The sequence below is a fragment of the Carassius carassius genome, chromosome 20, assembly GCF_963082965.1.
Source record: "Carassius carassius chromosome 20, fCarCar2.1, whole genome shotgun sequence".
Classification (NCBI taxonomy): Eukaryota; Metazoa; Chordata; class Actinopteri; order Cypriniformes; family Cyprinidae; genus Carassius; species Carassius carassius.
In genome coordinates, this window is record NC_081774.1 from 17,799,968 (window position 1) to 17,827,395 (window position 27,428).

Here is a 27,428-nt window from a genome sequence, read left to right on the forward strand (position 1 = left end):
CTTCACCAGTACTTAAGAGAAGTAGTTATAACGTATAGTATGTCCTGCTGTTGCCACATTCATGCTGAACTCCTGTTCATATTCAGATAATTGTGTAAAAGCTGTGATGTTTTGATGTTATACCAACAGTTAGTTCCATAGGCCTTCATTTAAGTTATTTATTTCATGATGAAAATTAAGCAGTCAAATGTAATACAAATAGTCACTGTAAAGATGGATAAAACTGAACATTTCCTGCCCTCAACATACTGCAGAAAGCTGTGCATACTTTCATATCTATCACAAGAAAAAAGCGGGTGGGGGCTGATGCCATAAAGAAAACATGTTACACAGAAGCAGCATTGAGTATAAGCTTCTCTCTGCTCTTATAGGGGTGTGAGGAGGTTATAATGACCTGAGTAAGAGCAAACACTAGGCTACTGTCTACTCGGACACAGCTCCTCCCTCCCACCCAACTGCTCAATCTGATTGGCTCAAAAAAATTTACTTTCTGTGATGTCACACACTGCTTTATGTCATATTACCAAAGAAAACATCCACAAATACATATGGCTGCAAGCCATAGATAACTAGGCCACCAAAATATTTGGCAAGATCTCGCTTTGGTGTGGAGGTGACCATGTTGCTGGGGTCTAGTTACCTGTGTACCTGATAAAAGGTTCATCTTATAGCAAATGATTTAGGTGAAGTAGTTTGCTCAAAGCAAGGGGCTTTGGATATTTGGAGGAATTTACTGTAACTGTAATAGATGGGTGGATGCATTGGCTACTTGTTTCCACTACAGTTCATGCTTAAATTTTCCTGTGCTCTGTTTTATGTGTATTTACCATATATATACAGTGTCCCCAGAAATTAGGTGTATAAATGTATAAATGTCACTGTATTCTTTTCTTTTCTTTTCTTTTCTTAGCTTATCTATCTATCTATCTATCTATCTATCTATCTATCTATCTATATTAAAACATAGATTTGTCTAATTAAAATTACAAAGGCAAAAGTATTTTGGATTGTGGATCATGTTCATAATTAATATCATAATCTACACCCATAATTACTCTCTATGATAACTTGAGAAGAACCAATTTAATACTTCCATTCAAAAATCACCTTGACCAGTTGCTTAAATTCATTGCAAAAATGTTTCAGAAAAGTTAAGTTAGTTGTAAGAAAAAATATATACCAAAAAGGATTTGCAAATGGTGGTTTGTTATATGCATAGTCATTTGAAATGTGAATAGGTTCACATAAATTTGAGGTCACTGTACAGAATCGCCATTTATTATAATTTAGCCAGATTTTTATAATAATGTCTTGTAAAACTACAGTCTTCTTTTTGTATTCTGTACCGCACAAGCAGCCAGCTCACAAAGTTTGCCCTCCTGAGTTGTAACTGTGGGGTTTCTGCTTTTAAATGGTTGAAGATGAAGATGTAAACAACTAATCAGACTACAGACTACAAAATATTGTCTGACATCAAGTATGCTACTGCCCTTGAGTAAAAGCCCATGGAGTCACTAAAAAGGAAAAAGCTGCCAAGTGCGGACATTACTGAAGAGCCTTTGGAGTGTGATTTTGATTTAATGTGGCTAAGCACTGTTTTTGTTCACCCACGAAGCCTCCTTCATTTTGCTAATTGATTACTGAAGCCTGGCTACTGTCAGCTCCTGTTCTCTCACTAGCGCTGATGCTAATCCCTCAGTACTAAAGCCCTCACACGAACTCACAACCAATCAGTCGACCACCACACATATAGTAGAGCCAGTGTAGTGCTCAAACTCATAATATGAGTATTTCAACAGTTTATAAAGAAAGATGTTTTGATTTAAAATTAGCAACAAAGTTTTAGCATGTTGGCTAATCACTTTGTTTACATGTCTTTGCTGGATTTGTGTTGGTGGGGTCTACAATATATATATATTTTTTTTTGTCGTTTTAGTGAGTCTGTTTGAGTGAACAAATGGTAGATTTTTCACTGTGGTAGAGTTTCTGTAACTCACCACTAGGGAGAGCTGGATGATCACTGTTATCACTGTAAAATCACATAAGTCCTGAAACACATAGTTAGTTAGACTGTTGAAAGTGTTAACATTTTAATCCATTTACAGAATTCTCCCAAAATTAGATTTTAGAATCAGTAGTTATTATTTTCTCTTTTTTATTTTATTATTCAAAATCGCAATGTCTAAGTACTACTTTAAGTGCTCCGAGAGGTTGAATAATGCAATAATTGACTATTAAGACTTTTTTTCTGTATAATGCTAGCTTTTTTGGTAAGAGAAACCAAGTGGAAATCAGGTGTCTAGCCTTTATTTTTGAGTCTAACTCTTAATTCAGGCTTTGGCATTAAGAGGACAGTGCTGTCTAATTGCTTTATAAGGCATAATGCCCTTGGGTGGAAGCCATGGCTGCTAATTGAGATTTTCAATAGACAAGAAATCCACAGTATTGCACAACTGATGGATTTTGACAATAAACCAATTATAAATGTTGCTGGGGTACAGAAAAGGGAGTAATGTGGTCAGTTGGATGGGAACATCATCTCTCCTACTTAACCTTTGGGCCTCAAAGATCTCCTGAACCTAAAATAACAGGCTAACAGTTTGGGCTCCTTTTTGTTTACACAAGACTCTATAGCAAGTTGACCCTCTGTCTTCCTTATTTTTTACCTTTGCACTCTTAAAACTCTTATTTTCAGGGTACTGTAAGAGTTATACTTTAAAGCGCCCACACACAGTAGGAAGTCAAGTGCTTACGGGATGAACAGGAATTTATACAGGCATCCAATTGGTAAATGAAGCAGCATATATTCAGTGGATTTAATGACTAAAGGGCATTTACAGCAAGTAACAGATATTGAATAAGATGTTTTTTTTTAAACATCTTCTAGTTTGACAGATTGAATGCAAAATTAGAAGGACTGTTATTTTGAGTGGTAATGTATCTTTTGGTGCTTCTGTTCTATGTAAAACACAGCCTATTTTCTCCCAATAAGCCTGTTGTAAATTAAACGCTAAACAATCTGCAACAATCATACTCGAGCACACACTGTCACTCTATGGATCAGAACAGACTCTCTTTGTCAGTGTATTGATAATCACCAAGCTGTGGAGTCTTGGCTGATGAATCTGGCTCAGCATTTCCATGCCCTGATTTTTCCCTCTGCTTGCAGAACACAAACTCCTAGTTTTCCAATGTTCCTGAACATGGAGGCCATCCAGAACATAGTCGGCCCTCTGAGAGTTTTCTGACTCCATAACGTAGGCTAATGTTTTGAAAGTACTTTACTGTTTAAAAGTTTGGGGTCCTTTGGGGATTATTGTTATTGTTTGTTTTATTGTTTTGTTTTGAAAGAAATAATGCTTTTTTTTCAGCAAGGGTGCATTAAATTGACCGAAAGTGGCATTAAAGCCATTTATGGTGTTACAAACATTGTTGGTGCTAATGCATTACAAGTAATGTGAGTTACATAATTACTTTTTTCAACTAGTAAAGTAACACATTTCTTTTAATTTACAGGAAAATATTTAAGTTTCTTTTTCAGATAAGTAACCATTTATAGACTGACAGCTCTCCTGTCCCCCCACTGAGATAAATCAGGAATAAGTGTTGTGTGTGCTGTGTAAACATTGTTACTGTATTTCTACATTAAATATGAATAGGCATTTGCTCATCTCAATCGCACAAAAACAGATCCAGTATTTCTTAAAATAAATAAAAAACTGTGAAAAGCAAACTCTATATAATATTATGCAAATCTGCAATGATTAAATGTTAACACAAAAATCCTATATGTATTTATTCCCATTTTATTTACCTTTGGTGTCTTTGTTGCTGACCTTCAATGATCCAATTCAAGAATACTAATAAGCAAAAATGACTTTAGATAAACATAACATTTGTTTTTTTTTTTTTTTGTTTTTTTCGTGATTTGAGAGGAACGCGATAAACTTTTTTCTTTTGCATCCTATTCTTCATGCATTCCAGAATGGAAGCACAGCTGAAAGGTTTGTTTGAGCCTTTTGAATTCCATCAGCCTGAGGCTTATTCATGTCAGTTTTTGATGTAAAAGGGCTTTTAAATTTGCCCAAAAAAAAATCTTTATATCAATGCCAGATAAGAATGCCAGATGAGAAAAAAGTAACATAAAAGTAACATAAAGCATTACTTTCCATAAAAAGTAACTAACACAATTAGTTACTTTTCTAGGGAATAACACAATAGCTCAATGCATAACTTTTAAAAGTAAATATGCCTGATTACAACACTGATTACAAAATATTCATATTTCAAATTAATGCTGCTCAGTGAAACTTTCTCTTTGTCAAATAATGCTGAAAAAAATTGTAAAAGGTTTCCACAAATATACTGAGCAGAAACTTATTTTAAAATTTGGTAGTAGTAAGAAATGTTTTATGAACACCAAATAAGCATGTTAAAATTATTTCTGAAGGATCGTATGACTGAAGTAATGGCTGCTGAAAATTCAGCTTTGTCATCATAGGAATGAATTACATTTGAAAATGTAACAGAAAGCATTACAATTTAAATAAGATTTCACAACATTACTGTTTTTACAGTATTTCTCATCAATAAATGCAGCCTTTGGTTGGCATAAGAGGCATTTTTCAAAAACATTACAAAATCTTACTGACCCCAAACTTTTGCCGTTTGTGCTGATTGCTGATTTAATGCTGATTTGGTGCTGATGCAGCGCTTTTTTTATAATATCAATGCAGAAAAAACTTGTGCTGTTTAATATATTTCTGGAAACTGAGATACTATTTCCAGTATTCTTGATGAATAGAAAGAACAGCATTTATTTGAAATAGAATTTATCTGTAATAACTTTACTGTCATTATTGATCAATTAAATGCATTCTTACTAAACAAATTTTTAATTTCACCATCACTTTTTACACCTTGCATCGCTGCTCTATTATATTACTTTTCTTATCTGAACTGATTTGTAGTTGCACTGAAAATGCATCTAGCATCCTTATTCTTTCTTATGGAAATGTGCTGCTCAGTGTGTCTTTACTTTGGCTGTACATGTCCTTATAAGCTGAAGAAAAACATTCAGCATGCTTTAAAATTTCATAGCTGCACGCTGTTGTAAAATCAATGCTTTGAATCCTTGTCAGAGGTGGTAACTGGTGGAGGGTATTTAAGAAGGGGGCCGAGGTTGGGGTCAGAGGCTGTGCATTCTCCCTCTGTGTGAGCTCGAGAATCCCATTATGATCGGATATTTGGCTGCCCTGCTGAATACCAAAGTCTGCGTGGTGCGTGGGGTAGAGAGGGGGTCCTAGGGGGTATAGAGAGGAGACGTGCAGGAGGAGCGACATAGCGTGTTCTGACGGTATTGCAACAGAGGACGACGTGCGCTTAGCAGCATGGCGGCCCCGGTGCTGTCTCTGACCTTTCTGGTGCTCCTGAGCCTGGTCAGTGTCTCCTCTCAGATCCAGTGGTTCAAGTTTCTATGGAACCCAGAGACGACCTCACCTGCTCCTGCTGTCACTACACCTGCACCCACCACTACAGCACCAGAGGAGAGCACAGCCCCTGTCTTCCCAGCCTCCCCTCCTCAGCCCACAGAGGGATCCAGCAAAGCCAGGGCTAAGAAACCTCTCAGAATGTGGAAGAGTGGTGAGTGTGGCTCAGAATGAGGGAAAGTAGGAGGTTTTGAATATAATGTCATCATTGCCATCACAGAAAAAAAATTACATTTTAAAATACATTGTAAAAGAAAACAGTTATTTTAAATTCAAATAAGATTTCACAAGATTAATGTTTTACTGTTTTTCTGATTAAATAAATTCAGTCTTGGTGAGCATAAGAGACTTTTGTTTAAAAATCTTACTGACCCCATTTTAAAGTTTCAGCATGTTGAGTGTCATGATCCTTCAGAAATCATTATATTAAGCTAATTTGGTATTGTCAGTGTTGAAAACACATAAACGTATTTTTACTTTGCAATATTTTTGCAATCTGACTTAATTTAGCACCTAAATTAACCATGCTTTTAAAGTGACCAATATAGAATTTACTTTGTTTTTTGTTTTGTTTTTATTGTTTTTATTATTATTATTGGCTGAACTAACTTTTTCATTTAGCAGTTACATATATTTTTCTGTAGTGTTTACTTCACCACAGAATCATTTTTATCAGTGAGTACAATAAGTTGACATGTAGTTGCAAAGCTTCTCATTGTCAGCAGAATGTCCAAAGTGAACTACGAAATATTGTTTTGCCATATGTTTTTCCAGCAGGAGAGATTTACATATGTAAGATGTGTATAGTTACCGTTTTACTAATTTTAATTTATCTAAATGTCATTTGGGTTTTATCTTTGTGTTCGGATCACTGAGATTATGGTTCACCCATGACGCTGGCAGATATTTAAGTGCTGCTTGACTCTGAATGGTTTCTAATTGTGCTATGCCATTGTGTGAAAGAGATCAGCCTGGTGGTGTTCGGTGAGCCCACTTTTCTCTGAGAATAATGCTAAATCCCTATCACATGATATTATAATAATAGGATTAGGAGCAGGGACATTTGGGGTCACTGATGGAGCATCAATTGCAGGTCCACCTGCTGATTACAGGCAGAAATATTGTGAAATTAATTTGTTTCTTTTTCCATATCTCATTCATCCCATTATTTCATGCAGTCACTGAAGTAAATGTCTCTTCAGTGCATATGAATGTGATATGAGTGTTGGTCAGAATGAGAGGATGAAAATATGGCGAAAAGCCATTTTCATTGGTGAAGACACAAACATTATCACTGACTGTAAATGTATTTAGTTTCTTTGAAGATTTCATAATATATCTTTTTAATGGACCAACTGGAGAGAGGTATTATACACTTATGCACTTTTACTGTTTTTCTCTTCATGATATTTGAATGTGATGACTGTGTGTGCAGTATACTATAATAATTTATTTTTCTAATCTTAAAAAATTTAGTTGTTTTGCACTACTGTGTATTTTCAGCACAAACTTCTGTGACCTGTAATTAATTTTATATGAAGAGAAATGTTCTCTCTCGGCTGTAATGAATGTTTGGCTGAGTTATGAATCTCTGCTGTCAAAAAAACAGAGAATTTGCTAGAAGCCCTGAAGCCATGTAGAGCAGTTTATTTGGCATTTTACCTCATTATTATCATTATGAATCATGTTAGATTAAAACAGCAAACATTTCTGAATGTTGTCAATTTGAGGACCCTTTGACATTGACTTTGACATGAACTAATAATACTATCATACTAAGATAAATTCCTAGATTTTAGAAAAGGAAAAATTTAAAATGTATCTCACAATATTTGCAAAGAGACTGTATGATAACACCTTATTGAAATATAAAGGATTAGTTCACCCAAAAATGAAAATTAGCTCATAAATTAATATCCCTCAAGTCATCCTAAGTGTATATGACTTTGTTCTTTCAGATGAATGCAGTCAGAGTTATATTAAAAACTGTCTTTGATCTTTCAAGCTGTTTAATAGCACTCAGCCAGTGTTGCAGTGCATCAGTCCAAAAGAAGTTAAATAAAAAGTGCCCATACTTAATTAAAAGTCTCTCATAATGGTCCGGGGGGTGAACAAAGTCCTCCTGTAGTGAATCGATGCATTTTAAGAAAAATAACCATTTTCAAAAAGTAATAATAAATTTAATCTAGCTTTTGCTCACTGTTGTAAACGGAAGCAGTTCTGGGCAGATGGCGCATGGAGGTTGGCGTTGCGCATACACCGTTCAGAAGTAACAAATGCAGAAACGAAGGGGAGACATCGAAACAAAACAACGGTCACTAATTAGAAGTACAAAATTAGGATTTGTAAAGAAGAATGTCAGAGGATTTCGATATAAGCCAAGAGGAGACTGCTACTTTAAATTAATTATTACATTTTAACTATGGATATTTTTCTTACAAAAATGCATACATTTTTTTTTTCAAAAATTGATTTGAAAGTAAACCGCGCTAGTCCAGGCAGATGGACTGTTCTGACGATGCTTTTCACACTTATTTCATCCAAAATATCTTAAATTGTGTTCCGAAGACGAACAAAGCTTTTACGAGTTTGGAACAACATGGGGGTATGTGATTAATTACAAAAAGTTGAACTTTTTATTTTTATATTTTTTGGAGCACAGTTTCTTTAATAAACATTAATTGAAACAATGGATTATTTATTTTTTATATTCATTTTATATTCATATACGTTTCTGATCTTCATTGCAACACAGAAAGTTTTTAGACTGTATGCTCATGTATTGTTATGAGAGACATGTTTTCATAAATGTTGGAAGGGATTTATATTGTCCTTCATTTTAATGATTCCCCCCGTTACTGGTTTTTTTTTTTTTTTTTTTAGAGCGAGGGTCCAGGGGTCACCTAGTCCTGACTGAACTAGTTGGTGTTCCTCTTCCTCCATCTGTGTCCTTCATCACTGGCTATGAGGGTTTCCCTGCTTACAGTTTTGGGCCTAATGCTAATGTAGGTCGACTGACCCAATCCTTTGTACCTGAGCCCTTCTTCATGGACTTTGCCATTATTGTGACCGTCAAGCCCTCCAACTCTCGAGGTGGGGTTCTGTTTGCCATCACAGATCCCTCCCAGAGGATTGTCCACTTGGGCTTGGCCCTGACGCCTGTGGAGGATAAGACCCAGAGGATTGTACTGTATTACAGTGAACCAGGGCTTGCAGACACCATGGAAGTGGCTTCCTTTAAAGTGACTGATATGACACAGAAGTGGAATCGCTTTACGCTGACGGTTGAGCATGAGGAGGTTCGGCTTTATATGGATTGTGAGGAGTACCACAGCGCCCCCCTGAAGAGAAGCCAGCAGCCCCTCAGCTTTGAGCAAGGCTCCGGAATCTTCGTGGCAAATGCGGGCAGCACTGGCCTGGAGAGATTTGTGGTAGGTCACTATTTAAAAAATTTTCATATCTCAAATAAATTACTCATTGTTCAAAGTTTAAACACCTCACAAAACAGAAGAGCTGAAACCATATTGAAATTTATCAAATTTTTATTCATATTTTCCTTATCCTTTGCTTTCAAGTAGTGTTAATTTATTGATGAGATGATTTGTTCCCTTTAACTAGGTCACTCTCTATGTCACGTCGGTGACCTATGAATTGGGATCTCGCTTAGAAAGACCAATCTACATTGAGAGTAAACTAAATAAGCCAATGGACATTGGCATGCGATGATTGCATCCAGCTGCTGCTGATCATCACAGTGTGAGCATAAAAAGGCAGCAGGTGCAACACATACCAGCTTTTTCGCTTCGAAGGTGAGAAATCACATCGTTGTGCTCCTGCCTACTCTACTGAGAGAAGAAGACTGATCGAGTTCAGCTTTTCAGAGCACTTGGTGTTGGCGGTACGGTGCTTTAGCGGTGGTGGTTTTCCCTTGTTGAGTGGGTTGCACACATCAGTCTGCACTACCTCCTGTTTGTGTTGCAGGCGGCCATCTCCCCTGTGTGCTTCAGCATGCTAAAAGAGCTTTTTCCCTAAAAGAGTATTCATGGGTGTGTCTTTTGGCGCTCCTCCCGACGACCGGATGTCGATCGCTGCATCAGAGGGTGAGCTGGAGCTTTCTGGAGAGGAAGATTCAGCTGTGCTGCTGCTTCCAGGACTGTAGCAATGCCTGAATCGGATCCGGAAATAATGGCTATGCTTTCTCAGGCCACCGTGAGGGTAGGGCTCGAGTGGAGACCTCCACAATGTCCCAAGCCCTCAAGGTTGGACAATTGGTTGTTCTGGGTGGTCAGCACTGGTTCTCAACACCTCACACCAGTGCCATTCTTCCCAGGAAGTGCATGATGGGCTTACCAGAGTGTGGATGGCACATTTCTCTGCCGGAAACCGACCTGCTTACTGCTCCTCCCTGACCACTTTTGATGGTGGTGCAGCTAGGGGGTATACAGGAGTCCCCTGGTGGAGTGGTCAGTTGAAATGCAGCTGTGTCGAACTGTGCCTCCCCTCCCAGGTCTGTAGGTACTCTTCTGGTCTGTCTGGCGATGCTTGTACGGTCTTACTCGCAACAACATTACTGCAGATTCTTCAGGCTAAAGCACTGAGGGACCTGCACAAGGGTGGTCACAATCCAGAAGTTTTAAAAGAGCTCCGAACTTGATCTTGTGCTCTGAGCGAGGAAGGTCACCGCAAGTTCTATGGGTTGTGCAATGTACACACTTGTGGTCCTGGAGCATTACCTCTGGTTGTGCCTGGTTGACATGAGAGACACCAAAGTTCAGTTCTTCAAGGTCCCTGTGTCCCAGACCAGCCTTTTCGTCAACAAAGTCGAGAACATGGCCCAGCAGTTCTCGGCAGCACAGGAGCAGACTGAGGCAATCCGACATTGTGCCCCGGCAGGCAGCTGCTGCCTCCACCCATCCACTGGCTGTAGTGCCCCATCCTGCTCATTGCCAAGGGTGGCCCCCTGCATCCACCCCCACTCCTGTGCCTTATCCACAGTAGCCTCAAGCAAGTGAATGAGAATGCACTTCTCCCTCCCCTGGAGGAGGGCTGGGTGGAGAATCTGAAAAATCTTGATGATAGAGCGGTTGTCTCTGTCCCTGGATCCCAGAAGGGCATAGAGAGTCACGGATGAACCAACACCGGACCACACTTATCCTCCTCCATCGCCAGCAGGCAGCAGCGGGTGGTTCTAGCACATCAACAAATGCCCAACTCACGCACCCTCTGCTAAACTGTGGATTCAGGTAAGCATTGCACCACACACTCAGACCCCTCTTAGGTCCGCCCACAAGCCACCTGAGTTGGGTCCCTGCATTCCACCTCACTACCCCACTGTTGGTACAGTGGTGGTTCTGCTGGTCCTGCTTGCACAGTATCTGAATGCCTGGCTATCACTACCCAGCCCTTCTTGCTGGCTTCTGCAGGCCATCAGCCTCAGCTATGAAATTAAGCTTGCCTGGCGTCCTCCCAAGTTCAGTGGCATCCACTTCACAGCAGTGAAGGCAGCTAATGCTCCTGTCTTGCATGCAGAGGTCGCAGTTATACTGACAAAGGATGTGATAGAGCCGGTCCCTCCAGCCGATATGAGGACGCTGTTTTACAGGCCTTACTTCATTGTACCCAAGAAAGGTGGTGGGTTACATCCAATCTTGGATCTGCGTGTCTTGAACTGGGTCCTTCATCCACCCCCGAGACTGGTTTGCAGCAATCGTCCTGAAGGATGCATACTTTCATGTGTCAATCCTTCCCCACCACAGACCATTGCTGAAGTTCGCTTTTGAAGGAAGAACAAATCAGTACGAGGTCCTGCCCTCTGGGCTGTCCAAGTCGCCCCGAGTCTTCACATAAGTTGCAGAGGCAGCCCTTGTTCCCTGAGAAAACAGGGATTTCGCATTCTCAACTACCTTGACGACTGGCTCATACTGGCTCAGTCTCAGGATCAGTTGTGTGCACACAGGGACTTAGTGCTTTCACACCTCAGCAGGTTGGGCCTTCGGATCAACTTGGAAAAGAGCAAACTCTCCCCAATGCAGAGGATCTCTTTTCTCAGTATGGTGTTGGATTTGGTCGAACAGACAACACACCTCACAGAGGAACGTGCACGGTCGGTGCTGAACTGCTTGAATTCATTCATGGGCTGGACAGCGGTCCCACCGAAACAATTTCAGTTACTTCTGGGGCATATGGCAGCTGCATTAGCATTACACTCATATAAGACCGCTTCAGCACTGGCTTCATGGGTGAGTCCCAAGGCGGGTGTGGCAGCGTGGCAATCACAATGTCCAAGTTACACCAGCCTGTCACCAAACCTTCACCCCATGGTCACACCTTGCTTTTCTCCAGACTGGGGTGCCCCTAGAACAGGTCTCTAAGCATGCTGTGGTTTACACGGATGCCTCTACCACTGGTTGGTGGGCCATGTACAACGGGCATGCAGTGTGGGGGGTATGGATTGGCTCCCAACTGCACTGGCATATCAGTTGCCTAGAGTTGTTAGCAGTGTGCCTTGCCTTGAATGTCTCAAAGGGCACTTATGAGGCAAGCACGTGCTGGTCCGAACGGACAACATGGCAACTGTTGCCTACATCAACCAACAAGGTGTCAAGCTCCTCCATCCCCTCGGCAGCCAGATGTGGCAAAATATCCGGTGCCAGGCCCTTACTCGATGAATCCTTGAGAACCAGTAGAGGGCTGGGTTCCATATGTAGAGACTAAATTGATCCCATATGTGTAAAGTCCATGGTAAAGCCTCAGAGCCTGTGCTTCCCCGGCAGACTTCTGCCAATTCCAAGAGGGTTATAATCACCTCTAATCGTCCATATGCACTTAAACGGTGGGTCATATGTGTAAGTGCTTCTGAAATCTCCTTTGGGAACGATGGGGCTTCCGCAACGTTCCTGTCCCAAGTGGTACGAATCATTTTTCCAGTGTTATCCAATCTCACTGAGTGGGTAGTGCTACAACAACAGTGACTGGTCTTCTTGGGGAACCTAATTTGTCGGTCAAAAATGTGACGTTGAAAGTGACTGACTGAAAGGGAATGTCTCAGTTACGTATGTAACCCTTGATCCCTGATGCAGGGAATGGAGACACCACCTCAGCTCCTCAGCAAAGCCTGGACTGCATTGCACCTGCTGCCTTTTTATGCTCACACTGTGATCTGCAGCTGCTGGATGCAATCATCGCATGCCAGTGTCCATTGGCTTGTTTAGTTTACACTCAAAGTAGAATGATTTCGCTAAGCAAGATCCCAATTCGTCAGTCACTGATGTGACATCACTGTTCCCTCCTTCAAGGAAGTCAAGTCAATTTGAGCTTTATTGTCATTCCTCTACATGTGGGAACATACAGTGGAACGAAATGTCATGCCTCACAGGACCACGGTGCTACATAAATACAGACATACAGCAATTTAGTAAAACAGTATAAACCTATACACAACTAACCTACTGACAGATTTTGACTATAAATATACTGTATATAAATGTTTACCTAATTAAAAAATACAGGGTTACATATGTAACTAAGATGATTTTATGTGTGCCTGGGGCCTTGAACATATGCACATTTAGTAAATTGACTGGCTCACACTGAAATTCACATCCGCCTTGACAGCTCTAGCATTTATCATTGATCAATGATTAAAAGTTTCTCAAGGTTATTCACAGCTACTTGGATAAAAGAAAGAGTGAACAAGTAAAAACTGTTCAAAAGGGGCAATGTGCTTAGATTGCCTTCACTATAATCTAACATTTACTTAAAGTGGTTGTTTAGAAACATTAATAATCATATTAAATGTAATCTTTAGAACATTTGGTTACCGTATTTTCCGGACTATAAGTCAGACTTTTTTTCATAGTTTGAATGGTCCTGTGACTTATAGTCAGGTGTGACTTATTTATCAAAATTAATTTGACATAAACCAAGAGAAATGAACTAAGAGACAGGAACCAAGAGAAAACATTACCGTCTACAGCCGCGAGAGGGCGCTCTATGCTGCTCAGTGCTCCTGTAGTCTACACTGAAAACATAGAGCGCCCTCTCGCGGCTGGAGATGGTAATGTTTTCTCTTGGTTCTTGGTTCTAAATAAATGCGACTTATAGTCCAGTGCGACTTATATATGTTTTTTTCCTCATCATGACATATTTTTGGACTGATGCGACTTATACTCAGGTGCGACTTATAGTCCGAAAAATATGGTAAATATCAATTTATCATACTATTCATTATAACGTTGTGAAGGCTAAATTCACTTTTTGATTTTAGAGTTTTATTTTTATATTTGTTGAATGTTATATTTTATTTAGAAAAAATAGTACAGAATTATTCAACTTTATACATACTTTTTTGAGTATTATACATACTTTATTCAATAAATAAAAAAATGACATAAAAAGTGTGGTTTAGTACTTAGGAAAAATGCATAGTTGGGAAACAAAATGTCAAAACTTGTGAGATAAGAAGTCATAATTATGACAAATACATTTCAATCGATTGTTGGTGCATAGGCTACCGATTTTGTCTCATGTGTTGGTGTGATGTGTTTAGGGAGGCTTGTTGTCATGGAGAAGGCTTTAGGAAGGTTGAATCCTTTGTGTTAAGTGGCATAATGCTAGAAGGGCCTCCTTCACAATGAAACTCTCACATACAGTATTCTACACATACAGGGTCGCCATGATTTTACCAAATAAGACATGTTCCTGGATCAACATCTTTTGATGATCCTAGATCAACATTATTGTCCAAAAATATAGACTTAACTCAATCCCTAGCCCTAAACCTAACCCTACCCATAATTTATTCCTAAAATCAGTGGGGAATTATAGCTTATTAACAAAAATGTAGAAGCACCTAACCCTGATTGTAAGCCTAAAACAGATATTTCCTGAAAAGTCATCCCACAATTCTGATTCGTTGATTAGAATGTTTTTCCAGGATCAATTAGGATGTTGATCTAGGAACATGTTGTACTTGGTGAAATCATGCTCACCACACATACAGAGAGAAATAATACTACATATAAACCTGGCTAAAATCCCAAAGGTTCCAGGTTCAGACTTGCAATTACTGTTGTATTCTCTTATAGAGTCAGTTTTTTTGTTGAGCTTTTGTTCTTTCACGTCTCCCTTTAGCGGTAATACTGATGAAAGTTATTGTGTTAATATGTGTTATCTGTAATGGTTCTAACTGAGTTTTGTTTGTCATTGTTTTATGGTTGTTTGGATTAGGACATTTCTTAATGCCTTTAATAATGAAAGCAGCTGATGGCCGTCATAAATCCCAGCTGTACGTGAATTAAAGCATGGCTAAAAGAACCCATTAAATCCTAATGAGTAAAGTAGGAGGTGCTTCATCTGAAAGCCTGCTGATAATTGTACACAATTTATTACCTTCCCATAAGCATTTCTGGCACATCACTGAGCGCTGGAAGAATCTGTGCTGCTGTACTCCTGAATGCTGTCTACTGCTGTTAGAATGAAAATAACAGAACAGATCTCCTCCTGACAGTAGTTTCCAGCTCCAGGCAGCACTTGTTTATGAACATGATTGCAGTGTGATTAACCACTTGGCATTCTGCAAATATACACAGCAATCTTCTACAGGAACAATTTGATTTAGTTTTAAATGGCTGAACAACTAAACTTTTTTTTTTAATCTTACTCTTTCTATCTCATTCTGTCAGGGGTCTATTCAACAGCTGGTAATAAAACCGGACCCTAGGGCAGCGGAAGAGCAGTGTGAGGAGGATGACCCCAGCGTGAGCGCATTTTCATTATTCTCTGTCTTGCTTGTGTTGTCTGTCTCAGAATATTATTACACTGTCCTTGGCTGTTTTTTGAAGCAAATTTGTCATAGTAGATTAAAAGCAAAAAGTATGTTTGGGTATGGTTGTAGTATGGCTGGCACTCCCTCTTGTGGTGGAGTCGCTCCTGACTCTTGTGATGTTTTGCAGTTGCAGGCCTCCGGGGACAGAAGTGGTGATGGTGATTATGATGATGAAGAAGAACATGGGAGACATGAAGTAATCAGTCAGACAAATGTGAGGGAAGACAAAGAAAAGGTTTGACTAAAGCATTGCACACATTACATTACATTTCTATTAACCTGATTAAATTAAATAAATAAAAAATATATATCTATCAATCCAGTTACATAGTTTTGCTATGAAAATTTGTCTAATTGTTTTAAAATGTGCCTTTTATTAAAGCCATACATTATCCAGGAGCATTATGCCATTTACAGATTATAGTGGAGTGAAGTGATGTGACATACAGCCAAAAGTATTAGTGTTATACCGATATCTATCTATCTATCTGTCTATCTATCTATCTATCTATCTATCTATCTATCTATCTATCTATCTATCTATCTATCTATCTATCTATCTATCTATCTATCTATCTATCTATCTATCTATCTATCTATCTATCTATCTATCTATCTATCTATTATTCATCAAACAATCCTGAAAAAGTCTCCACAATAATTAAGCAGCACAACTGTTTTCAAAATTTATAATAATCAGAAACGTTTCTTAAGCAGTAAATCATCATATTACAATGATTTCTGAAGGATCATGTGAAGACTGAAGTACTGTATGTCGTCTCAGGAATAAACAGTTTTAAAACAGTACTGATACCGAACACTTGACTGGTAGTGTATGAATAACTTTATAATACATGTTTTAAATTTTGTAATTTTCATATTTGTTTTTCTCATTATGTGTGTGTGTTTGTAGTCAATGTAATTATTTCTTGTTGACATTATTGCTTACTTATATATGCCAAACAGGAACAAAGCGATTGATTCTCCCTCTAGGGAGTTGTGTTTAGTTACAGTATTCAGAGGAATCAAAAGGGTTTAAATAATTTAAATGTAAAGAGAGGCATTTTTAAATGCTAAAGTGGTAAATCATCCAAGAATGTCTGCATGTTTTGCTTTCTTGCTTGGAACACAGCAATATTTCTGCAGAATGCTCTTTCTAATGGAGTTGCTGCGCTCCAAAAAATACACTATATACAGTATATAACACACTGAAGCAATATGATAGCATTGCATTCAAATATATATTCAAACATGGCTCTCTAAAACATGTAATGGAAGGGGTGACATTAATACCCACTGGTCACAAGAGACATGAAAACCAGTTGCAAAGCTACTGTGATGTAATTCATTAAGATGCATGTATAATTTTTTTGAAACAAGTGTTCAGAATTAAAACTATAATATTATTAAAAGATCGAAATGATTAAATAAGTTATTGCAATGATGTCCAGATAGCAATGTGTAAAGCATTACATTTCTAGTAAAAGTTCTAGGAAAAAGAATTAGGGCACAAGAGTTCATTTGACAAACAAAGTTGAGAAGTTTTTTAAACCACAGCAACAAATAAAAATACTAAATAGATTCAGATGTGTAGTTTATATTATTATAGCTAAAATATGTTGTAACAATGTTGATGTGTATTGCTTGTAGACACATAGACCCACCTATCCTTTCCAAGCTCCGCCCACTGTGTCCCCTGACATGGATGAAGGGGAGTTTTCGGGACATGTGACCCCTACAGACGAAAGGCTGCTTAGAGGTGAAAGTACATTCTTTAATAAAGACCCCCCCAAAAATGCTTTATTTGATCTATTTCGTGAATGTTGATTATAGAGATTGTAGTATTTAAGCAAATTAATATTAATATTGGTTTCAGGGACTTACAAAACAGATGAAACAGGGGAGAGTACAGGGGATGTAAGTTTTACACTTTATTTCCTGTTGTAAAAGATACTTCTTTTTAAATTAACTGACTTCTGCTCTTGCAGTATGGTTAAAAAGATGTAATAGTCCTGCATACTCAATTATAGATAATATTACTTCTTGAACTGTATCAGGGTTCTGGCCAGAGGCAAAAAGGGGAGCGTGGAGAACCTGGACCGGCAGGCCCCCCGGGACCCCCTGGCCCTCCTGGACCATCTCTCCCATCCACACATTCGGGTCAGCCTGAACAGAGAGGTCCTCAAGGTCCAATGGGTCCACCAGGAAGACAAGGCAGACCAGGGAAAGATGGACAACCTGTATGATTATTTCCTCATGATGATTCTTAGTCTTTTTGAGACTAAGTCTAACCTTTTGTCTTTAGACATAGTACCATTGACCATTTCATGTCCTAGCAGTACAGACTGAGTGAACTAGAATTTTTTAATCTCTTGCCTATGTTTTGCAGGGACTCAAAGGTGAAGAAGGAAAACCAGTGAGTAATACTTTGCTTACATATGGAAAGTTTTAAAATGCTGGTATGTGTACAGATGAAGGACAGTACATTTCAGTACAGTGTTGCACACATTTTAGTTGATGCATCAACATTGTTGTGCACATATTACAATTGTCAATTTAATAATTGTTTTTGGCAGAACTCAAAATAAACGATATATTTGATTATTTCGAATTACAAGAACAAAAAGTTTAGGTAGCACTTTATTTTACAGTACTTCACTTATCTGTACTTACATTGTACTTCCTGTGGGTTAGGTTTAGGCTTACAGTTAAGTTCAGGGTTACCTACAGTAGTTATAACCCAGTTATTGTAATTACTACAAAAAGTACATAGTATGTACAGGCTGCATGTACCCGCAGAACAAGACTGTAATAATGTGCTACCAAAAATGACCTTAGCAGTGCTCAGAACACACAGGTTCCTTTTTTGGTCTTCTTACATTAAATTGATTAAAAGTAAGACTTGATTCCTGCAATTTGTGAACCAAATTATATTAAATTTGTATTAAAAAAAACAACAACGTAAGAAACCAATTGTAGGGGGGAGAAATGGTACTTCTGTACTTTTTTTTCATTTACACTACTTTTGTATTCAAACAGCTTTGTACTGCACAATATCTTAGTATTCACACCCCATTTTATGTCTAATTTGGAGAATTTGAGTTTAATAATTATTTTTAAGAGCAATCATTGGCCATTTTTAACTTGAATGTGCTTCAGGAATCAACCACTTCCAGTTATTTGTCTGTTATGCTGCTTGATGTTTCAGACAGGTATTTGTTATATTATTTTAATGATCACAATCATAAACACACTGGTTTATAGCACTTTACTGCACTTTGTTATTCTATTAGTTATTACCTACAGAAGCTAAAGAATCAGATTCAGAGGAAATCATTTACTTTCAAGTTGAAAATAAGGAGGATAGAATGTAATAGAATTTCACGGCTTCATGTTTACATCTGTCTCCATTGATCTTAATACAATGTCTCTTTAATGCAGGGGCAGAAAGGACCTCCAGGACTTCCAGGATTGCCTGGAGAATCTGGAGTCAAAGGAGAAAAGGTGAGGGATTGTGCAGTTGAGCTGCCACCCAAACACGTGATTATCCACAGTGCTTCAATACAGCAAGAACTTTTTTCAAGCTCAAAAGCAAAAGCTTGTATTACATCCTATTGAACTCTTTTTAGGGTGATCCTGGGGTTGGTCTGCCTGGTCCACCAGGGCCTCCCGGACCACCGGGTCCATCCAAACCAATTAAAGTTCCAGTAAGTATATTGCACAAACTGTGTGGCTTTAAGTATTACTTCATATTGGAGGAAAATGCATTTGTTTCCAAAGCATGTGATTTGTAACTGCACTGTTTCTCTAGATGATTACTTTGGCTAAGGTTAAAGTATACTTTATTTTCCCCGGGGGAAATTAATCTTGGGCTCAATATACAGCCACTGCATCACACACTTAAAACAATACATTGCACACACACACACACATAAAAACACACATCAATAAAACACCTCTATACAAATTCATTTTAACACTATTTAGTGACTTCATTGCCGATGGAATGAATGAATTTCTGAACCTCTTAAGTCTGCACTTCAGTATTCTTAATCTCCTTTCCAATGTTGAACTTTCAAATTCTGGATTCAAAATGTGTTTTGTATTGTTTAGAATCTTATATGCCTGTCTTAGCAATGATTTTTCATGCAAAGTCTGGAGATAAGAATGTTCCTTTATACCCACGATCTTCATGACTACTGTAAATCTGATGTATTAAGATGTCAAGTCACATTTATTTATAAAGCAGTCTATACAATACAGCTTCATAGTGATAAACAGGAAAATAACGGGACTGATGTTGCAGTGTGAGATAAATTCAGATTCTGCTGTAAAGCATCTCTAAAAAGAGAGTAGTCATTATTAATCTTGAGTTCAAGGTTGGTTCAGTTATGTAAGATCAACAACCGTGTCGGTGGTCCAAAATTTGTCAGTTATGAAACTAATGTAATTCAGCTCAGACTGTCCATGCTGTGCACTCTGTTTATTAAGAACATGTCTCAATTTTTAATGACAGTTTGGATTTGATGCTCTCGGCTCTGGATTTGAAGATGTTGACATTGATACAGAACGTCTTAGGGTGAGTAAATCTGCCTGTGTTTTGACAATACTCTTATAGAACACACTGTATTTAACGGCATTTAAAATTCAGGTTGTCAATGAATGTCACTATTAATGTTAATGGCATATTCTAGGGTCCACCTGGTCCTCCAGGGCCTCCAGGGAAACCTGGCCCGCCTGGGCCTAATGGGGCTTTGCTGCCTGGACCACCAGGTGCCCCTGGCAAGGATGGCAGAGATGGGCAACCTGGACTTCGTGTGAGTATGGTCTCTCTTCAGTTAAGTGACGTGACATTCAGCCAAGTATGGTGACCCATACTCAGAATTTGTGCTCTGCATTTAACCCATCCGAAGTGCACACACACAGAGCAGTGATAATACACACACACACTGTGAACACACACCCGGAGCAGTGGGCAGCCATTTATGCTGCGGCGCCCGGGGAGCAGTTGGGGGTTCGGTGCCTTGCTCAAGGGCACCTAAGTCGTGGTATTGAAGGTGGAGAGAGAACTGTACATGCACTCCCCCCACCTACAATTCCTGCCGACCCGAGACTCAAACTCACAACCTTTCGATTGCCAGTCAGACTCTCTAACCATTAGGCCACGACTTCCCCGTCGTCACTTAAATCAGCTGCTGAAGAGATACTCAGTTTAAATTTCATACATTTCACCTGCTTCTCCTGTTGACCCTGTCATTTCATATTGCATATAAATCCTAATACACACAAACAACTTGAAATGAAGCCACGTAAAACTATAAGTAACTCAGACCAACAGATAAATAATTAATTCCCCATCATGCACTTGCTAAGATTTCCCAGTGTTGCTAAGTGATGGTTGTATCACGGCTTTTAAGCTGATTTTGTGTTGTCTTCCTTACTTCTCTCGATTACCCAGCTATTTGAGGACTGGTTTAGTGGGTCTGGCACTGACTCTGGGTTTGGCTCAGGTTTTGGTAAAGGACAGGCATTGCCCTGGTTCGTTCAGGTCACTGAACCAGTAGGTTGGAAAAGACAGCATTTTCTCTCCAACAATATCTGCTTCTCAACATTTGCATGAATGCAAACTAAGATATTTTATATTATATTTTTTTATGTATTTTCTCCAGTCAAATACGTGCTATAGTTTCACATCATACTTTACCCTTGACATTTAGCTAATAGTGGGTTGTTAGATACTTTAGAAGCTGTTAGATATCTTTTTTGATGGGGTTCAGTTCATGTGGGAAGTACAGATTTAATAGTAGCGGAATAATGAGGTATACAAACAAACATCAAAGGTGTTTCTCAGTAAAACTGTAACAGTTTTTGCAGTTTGAAAGAAAAACAACAGCAGTACAGGCTGAAAATGACGTGACATACAGCCAAGTATGGTGACCCATACTCTGCATTTAACCCCTCCAAAGTGCACACACACAGCAGTGAACACACACCCAGAGCAGTGGGCAGCCATTTATGCTGCGGCGCCCGGGGAGCAGGTGGGGGTTCAGTGCCTTGCTCAAGGGTACCTCAGTCGTGGTATTGCCGGCCGAGACTTGAACCCACAGTGTTTGGAGTCAAACTCTCTAACCACTAGGCCACGATTTCACCATCAGGTTGCAATACAGGACAGCTTGAAACTGTGCTGCCTTTTTCTGAATGTTGGAGAAAATCTGTCTTTTTATTTTGAACGGTCTGCTTGCACTAACAGCAATGGCGATTTTATTATGCTTAGACATAACATAATTATATACTGGGATAAGACAAATTAATGTGAACGCAAATTATTATAGGGGTTAATATAATTAGCAATTATCTTTTGTTTTGTTTTTTTCTTTTCCTCGTCTCTTTTCTAGTTTGTATCTCACTGTAGAAATTTTGTTCAGAAGTAAAAGCCATGGGTGAAATGGACTTTTCAGACATTCAGCTAGAACAAAATCATGGAAGCTTGTTTAGCAAGAGCATCTGTAACCTAGCCAGTCCATTTGTTTGGTGTTTTAAGAGCTAGAGTCTTTTTTATTAAGACGCAGTGCACATACAGTAGCATGGCAAGATTTCATCCATGAAGAAGAAACGTGGGTGAAAACTGAAAGTGAATAACGGGGACATGTAAGCGCTGAGAAGGATTGGTCTAAAAAGACCAAAGTGACAGCAAGCTTCAGTATTCAGCCTTTTCCACAACTTCACAAAGCCAGCATCCATGAAAGAGCTGCAATTGCTGAAACTTGAATCACAGATACCAATGCGAAAATGCAAAAAAAAAACAAAAAAAAACTTTAATTTAAATTTAAAAAACTTGTTGTAATAATAAAAACCTTCCTAATCATCGGGAAGGAGGAGACGGGAACCGGCGGACAATCAAAATGAAACTTTAATAATCAAAATAAACACAAAACAGCACATCAGCGCCTCGCGGACAACTGATGCGCACAAATAAAAACCAAAACATAAAATAAAGCCCAGGCCTGGTCCTCTCTCGTCCTTCACTGTCGTCGCTCCAGTTTTATATCCTTCCATTTCCTCCGTGGGACTCGAGACAGGTGGTGGGTCGCAGGTGTCGCTCATTTCCCAATCACTCCACCGGCCTCGCTCCTCATTCCCACGTCCCTCGGCCCCGCCCCACTCGTCACACTTGTCATAAAATTTTTCATCTGCACTGGCCAGACAAATCACCTGACTTGACTTTTATCAATCCACTGTGAGCAGTTTAGGACAGAAAAGTGAGAAGCATATTCCATCCTTCAGGATCTCTAAAGGAACTGGCAGTTGACATGTTTTTATAGACAATATTCAGCTAGAGACTATTTCGCTAATGGTGGTAAAAACACCATAATAATGAAATATTGCCTATTTCCCATTACTGTTCACATTATTTTGTCCAACCCATGCATATATACATATCACAACTGTATAAAAAACTTGCATGCTACTTGTAATTTAATGTAGTTTGTCTGTATAGATGCTGACTTTTATAATGTGTTATGGTATTGAAACATGTCAGAAGCAAGTATTTTAATGTGTTTGACATTTAAAGGCGCCTCCTGGTCAGGATGGCTTAACTGGACAACAGGGACCCAAAGGAGCAAAGGTACAAAAATGATCTCATCTTGAAGAAAGAACTCTCTCAACTTCATATTTATATATATAACTATTGTTATTCTTAAAAATGCTGATTTTCTTTCACAGGGTGAACAAGGAAAGAGAGGGCCCTCTGGACCTAAGGTATCATGTTTATAACTGCACATTTAGGATGAATAATGGTGGGGTCACCTTTAACATTGGTTGACTATGTAAATCAGGAATATCAAATGAGGAATTTAACACAGAATTTGCAACAGAACTAATGCAAATTGTGTGCTTTTTTTTGTTTATTTGTTTGCTTCATTCTTCTTCTTAAGGGTGAAAATGGTGACCCTGGCCATATTGGTCCTATGGGACCGAGGGGTGTACCTGGACCCCCTGGCATTCCTGGTCCTCCTGGCCCACCAGGACCTTTAAGCAATAACTTCATGGTGGACACTTTGAAGGTATGAAAAAAAAGTATGTTTCTGTTTTTAGAGACTCATTGGTGGTTAACCATCTTTTTGGGATTTAAATGCAGGACGTTATGGTCAACAAGAGACTATGCTAAGGATTCATCTGAAACATAATGGTACATGGATAATCAGGTCTCAAATGTTTCTTGAAACCCTATAAATAAATACAGGTCAGGTTTGCCCAGGCTTGTAGATCCTGTACTTAATGAATGATTATTAGGAAATTTGCTCCAAATCAAAGGCCAAAGCAAAACAGTCTAAATTCACATGATACAAACAGGACAATTTAAGGGTCACATTCAAGTTTTCCAATTTATTCTTGGTTATGAAATGTTTAATTTTCAAAGTGGATCATTTTAGTTTAAAAGGAAATCAAATCCTAAAAGGGGTCATATGACGTTGCTTAAAAGAAAATTATTTTGTAATGTAATGTGTTTATGTGGTTTAAGGGGAAAAAAACACATTATTTTCCACATAATATACATTATTGTTTCTCCTCTATGCCCCGCCTTACTGAAATATGTTGATTTTTTCAAAGCTCATTGTTCTGAAAAGCGAAGTGTATGTTGATTAGCCAGTGCGTTGTGATTGGCCCAATTCCTCAAGCATGTGACGGAAGTCTTACGCCCCTTAACATACTGTGATGCTATGTGTCCTGGTATGACAAGACAAAACCAATAAAACCCATTACAAATGAGGCATTTGTTGCATCCAGTGGGGACATAATTACTGATTATAATGACATATACGTGTTGCATATATCAATGTGTAAACATAAAACCATATCTGGAGAAACAAGAAACAACAAGCGCTATTCTACACTGCTCAAAACTTGGGTTTGAATAATCAGTGGCAAATCCTTTAAATAAGAAAACGTACTTATAGACTGTGATTCAGAAGCGCCAGACTGTCCTTGCAAAATTGACACTGCCCCACTTTATAAAAAAGTGCCCCACTTTATAAAAAAAGAAACTGGCATTGTAGGCTACTCTCACAGGAAAAAGTCCTCATCCTCCATAAAATGTGCTGAATATTTGAATATTTAGGTTGGACTGTTCTGTAACGGTGTTGTAAATACAACTTAACCACTGATTTCTATCTGTGTACTGTTTTGGAAGGCCAAGCAAAGTAGTTTAGTATTCACTACGAAACACTAAGCATCTCCAAAATATGGCTGCAATCGCGAAAATAAAAGTTATGCCTTCATTCCTTTTTGTGAACATTTGGGCAGTGTTATGCAAATCTTCCCACATCGTGATGTAGACATGTGGGGGCGTGTTTAAATGAGATGTTTTAGGTAGGAGTGGTTTACTATCTCCTTGCAATCTTACAGATCTTCTTTATGCAACAAGAGATTGTAACACTCCAAAGAGAAAGGACAAATTTAAATCGCATCATATGACCCCTTTAAACGAGAACTGTATTGGTTTTGAGATAATATTGATTCTTTGAGGTAGAAACTCTTCTAACAATATTTTTCAGGGTCAGCACACCATTTTATCCATTCAGAGTAATATTTTTTTCTTAAGCTTTTGAGTGGGTCTTGCTTCTCTATTCATTATTCTAAGGACAGGGGATGTTTTATTCCGACAGGATTTAGAGGGTTCTGGTGAAAGCAGATTGTTTCTCGAAGCTGGAATTTCGAAAGGCTATCATGTAAGTGTACAAAAGCATCATTACTATTATGTCATCCTCAAATTCTATTCACATATCAAGATCCTAACCGTCATTTCCTTGAATGAGTTCATTTTCTTTGTGCACACAAAATTTGTTTGTTGAATGGACCTAAACTGAGTTTTTTTTAAGGGGCCTCCTGGTCTACCTGGCCCACCAGGACCTCAGGTGTGTTTATCCTCTAAAATATTAAGTATGAATTTTATTGTATTTAGTCACTTGATCATATAGAAAAATGTAGTATTAGAATACAATTAATTTATGGCCAAACTGCTTATATTTCTTTTGATTGATTGATTAATTAATTAATTAATTAATTCATTCATTCCAGTTTAATGGTTAGGTGTGTTTGTGTGTGGGTAAATTAACAATATATTATATTTTAGTAATATGCCTGTTCTGTTGTTTTTTTTTTTTTTGTAGGGACCTCCTGGTGCTGATGGAGCCACCGGTTTGTCTGTTAAGGTTTGTCAAATTCCACTATAGTCACGCTAAATAGTTACATATATACCTTCTAAACCCAAAATGAGTTTTATATCACAATTTTATAACAAATTTTATAGGAAGTGATAGACTGTTGGTTTAATTGTCTGTCATGTTGATGTCTGTAAAATAAATCTGACTGGCTCCTCAGTGATAGAATGTATGTATTTGGATGAAGATACCTTCATGTTCTAGGAGAAAGTTTGTGATTCCACAATGCTCTTCTCAGATGATCAGTCATGTGTTGCTTGGACAATTAATACAATAATATTTAATTAAATAGTAGAAAATAAAGTCAAATGTAAGTATCACTTATTTAAATATCCTATTTTAATATAGGAAAGTGGATACACTGTTGGTTTAAATTGTTTTCTGTCATGCATTTGGATCTCAAAATGATAGCTGTCTTTTTTAAAATGTAGAAATAAGTTAATGCATCCTATTATTTATAGAAGACCTGGCTACTCGGTTCATATTTTTAATTTATTTTATTAAAACATATTTTTTATTGGGAAAAAAAGACACTGATGATAAAATGAAAATAATCAGGAGAAAATACATTTTTATTTTTACTTTAACTCCCCTGCATATCTGTTGCTGCCATAATAAATGCCTATTTCAAATGTGGTTTACAGTATTTTCATTTCAGTAATGAAGGTGTCTATTTTTAAAACACATGCAAATTCTCACGTTTAACTGTATGGTGCTTGTCAGTGGTCAAAAAGGATTTACAAAATGACTTCTGGTTTCCAATGAAAAACAGTTACCGTCCGAATAGGAATGAATATGGTTCCTGATCCATGTCTCTGCTCTATCCAGGGTGAACCAGGATCGCCAGGACAGGATGGAATACCAGGATTAGCTGGTTTACCAGGTGCCAGGGTCAGTTTTTGCTTTCTTGCATTCTTGAAGTACTCTGAAAAGAGATTATACTGTATACTCCATGTTTCAAAATGGTTTTGAAATAGTACAATTAATGAAATCCTGAATACTAAATAAGTATTTTAGCAAGTGATGGGTACATTTTTATGCAGTGTCCAAATGATCAAAAATGACTTTAGTAGCTGTGGCACAATAAATGTTTAATGTTTTTGCTGTTGTTACCTTACTGTAAGCAGGGGCCAAAGGGGGACCAGGGCAGTCCAGGAGAGAAGGTATTACATTGTTTATCTAATAATATTTTGAGCAGTAATGTGTAGTTATGACCCACATTATTCACACCAAGTGATGAATAATGCATGATGGCATTCATCTCAAGCCGAAAGCACACTGTATGAAACTAATTACACTTTGTGTGTGAATATGCTGTAAACTGCTGTATTAATTGTGACTTAGGGTGAGCGAGGTCGTGATGGACTGAGCATAACAGGGCCTCGTGGTCCCCCTGGCCCACCTGGACCGACCATTAACTTCCAGGATGTAAGTATAAAGTCTGGTACACTGCTTTGCTGCTATGTTTTGCTTGAGAGGCAAAAAATATAATGATTTTTTCCTCCAGCTCCTTCTTAATGATACTGCAGCCAAGTTGAACCTCACTAAGATCAGAGGAGCTCCAGGCCCTATGGTACGTAAAGCAACGCACTGTTTTCCCCTGAAAAGTTTTTTAAGATGCTGCATGTTTAACATGTATAGTTCAAACGTCAGCTTTTAATCTAAATTGTGCAAGAAATGTGTACAGGAGCAATCACAGCTCTAAGGATAAGGAAATCTTCAAGATCTTTCCCACCCCTCAGCACAATGCTGCTAAATGTCTGGCATTTCCGCATGATCTGGAATGTGTTTGTTCTTTGATCATGCATCGCATCTATGTCATTGCTGATGATTTTTTGCTTGTGTGTGTGTGTGTGTGTGTGTGTGTGCGTGTGCGTGCGTGCGTGCATT

General features: G+C 38.4%; 1 protein-coding gene across 1 annotated transcript in view; it reads left to right on the plus strand.

Moving 5' to 3' along the window:
- The window catches only part of LOC132096546 (collagen alpha-1(XVIII) chain-like), a 44,894-nt gene that overhangs the window by 6,719 nt on the left and 10,747 nt on the right, over window positions 1-27,428 (plus strand). Inside the window, exons 3-23 of the mRNA XM_059501978.1 lie at window positions 8,373-8,920; window positions 15,173-15,247; window positions 15,449-15,550; window positions 16,966-17,074; window positions 17,192-17,232; window positions 17,373-17,555; window positions 17,705-17,731; window positions 18,757-18,819; window positions 18,945-19,022; window positions 19,832-19,894; window positions 20,010-20,132; window positions 22,889-22,942; window positions 23,041-23,076; window positions 23,253-23,381; window positions 24,984-25,046; window positions 25,197-25,232; window positions 25,488-25,529; window positions 26,367-26,429; window positions 26,666-26,701; window positions 26,883-26,966; window positions 27,046-27,111. Coding sequence (XP_059357961.1) covers window positions 8,373-8,920; window positions 15,173-15,247; window positions 15,449-15,550; window positions 16,966-17,074; window positions 17,192-17,232; window positions 17,373-17,555; window positions 17,705-17,731; window positions 18,757-18,819; window positions 18,945-19,022; window positions 19,832-19,894; window positions 20,010-20,132; window positions 22,889-22,942; window positions 23,041-23,076; window positions 23,253-23,381; window positions 24,984-25,046; window positions 25,197-25,232; window positions 25,488-25,529; window positions 26,367-26,429; window positions 26,666-26,701; window positions 26,883-26,966; window positions 27,046-27,111 — 2,021 coding nt within the window. The remainder of the gene's footprint in view (window positions 1-8,372; window positions 8,921-15,172; window positions 15,248-15,448; window positions 15,551-16,965; window positions 17,075-17,191; window positions 17,233-17,372; window positions 17,556-17,704; window positions 17,732-18,756; window positions 18,820-18,944; window positions 19,023-19,831; window positions 19,895-20,009; window positions 20,133-22,888; window positions 22,943-23,040; window positions 23,077-23,252; window positions 23,382-24,983; window positions 25,047-25,196; window positions 25,233-25,487; window positions 25,530-26,366; window positions 26,430-26,665; window positions 26,702-26,882; window positions 26,967-27,045; window positions 27,112-27,428) is intronic.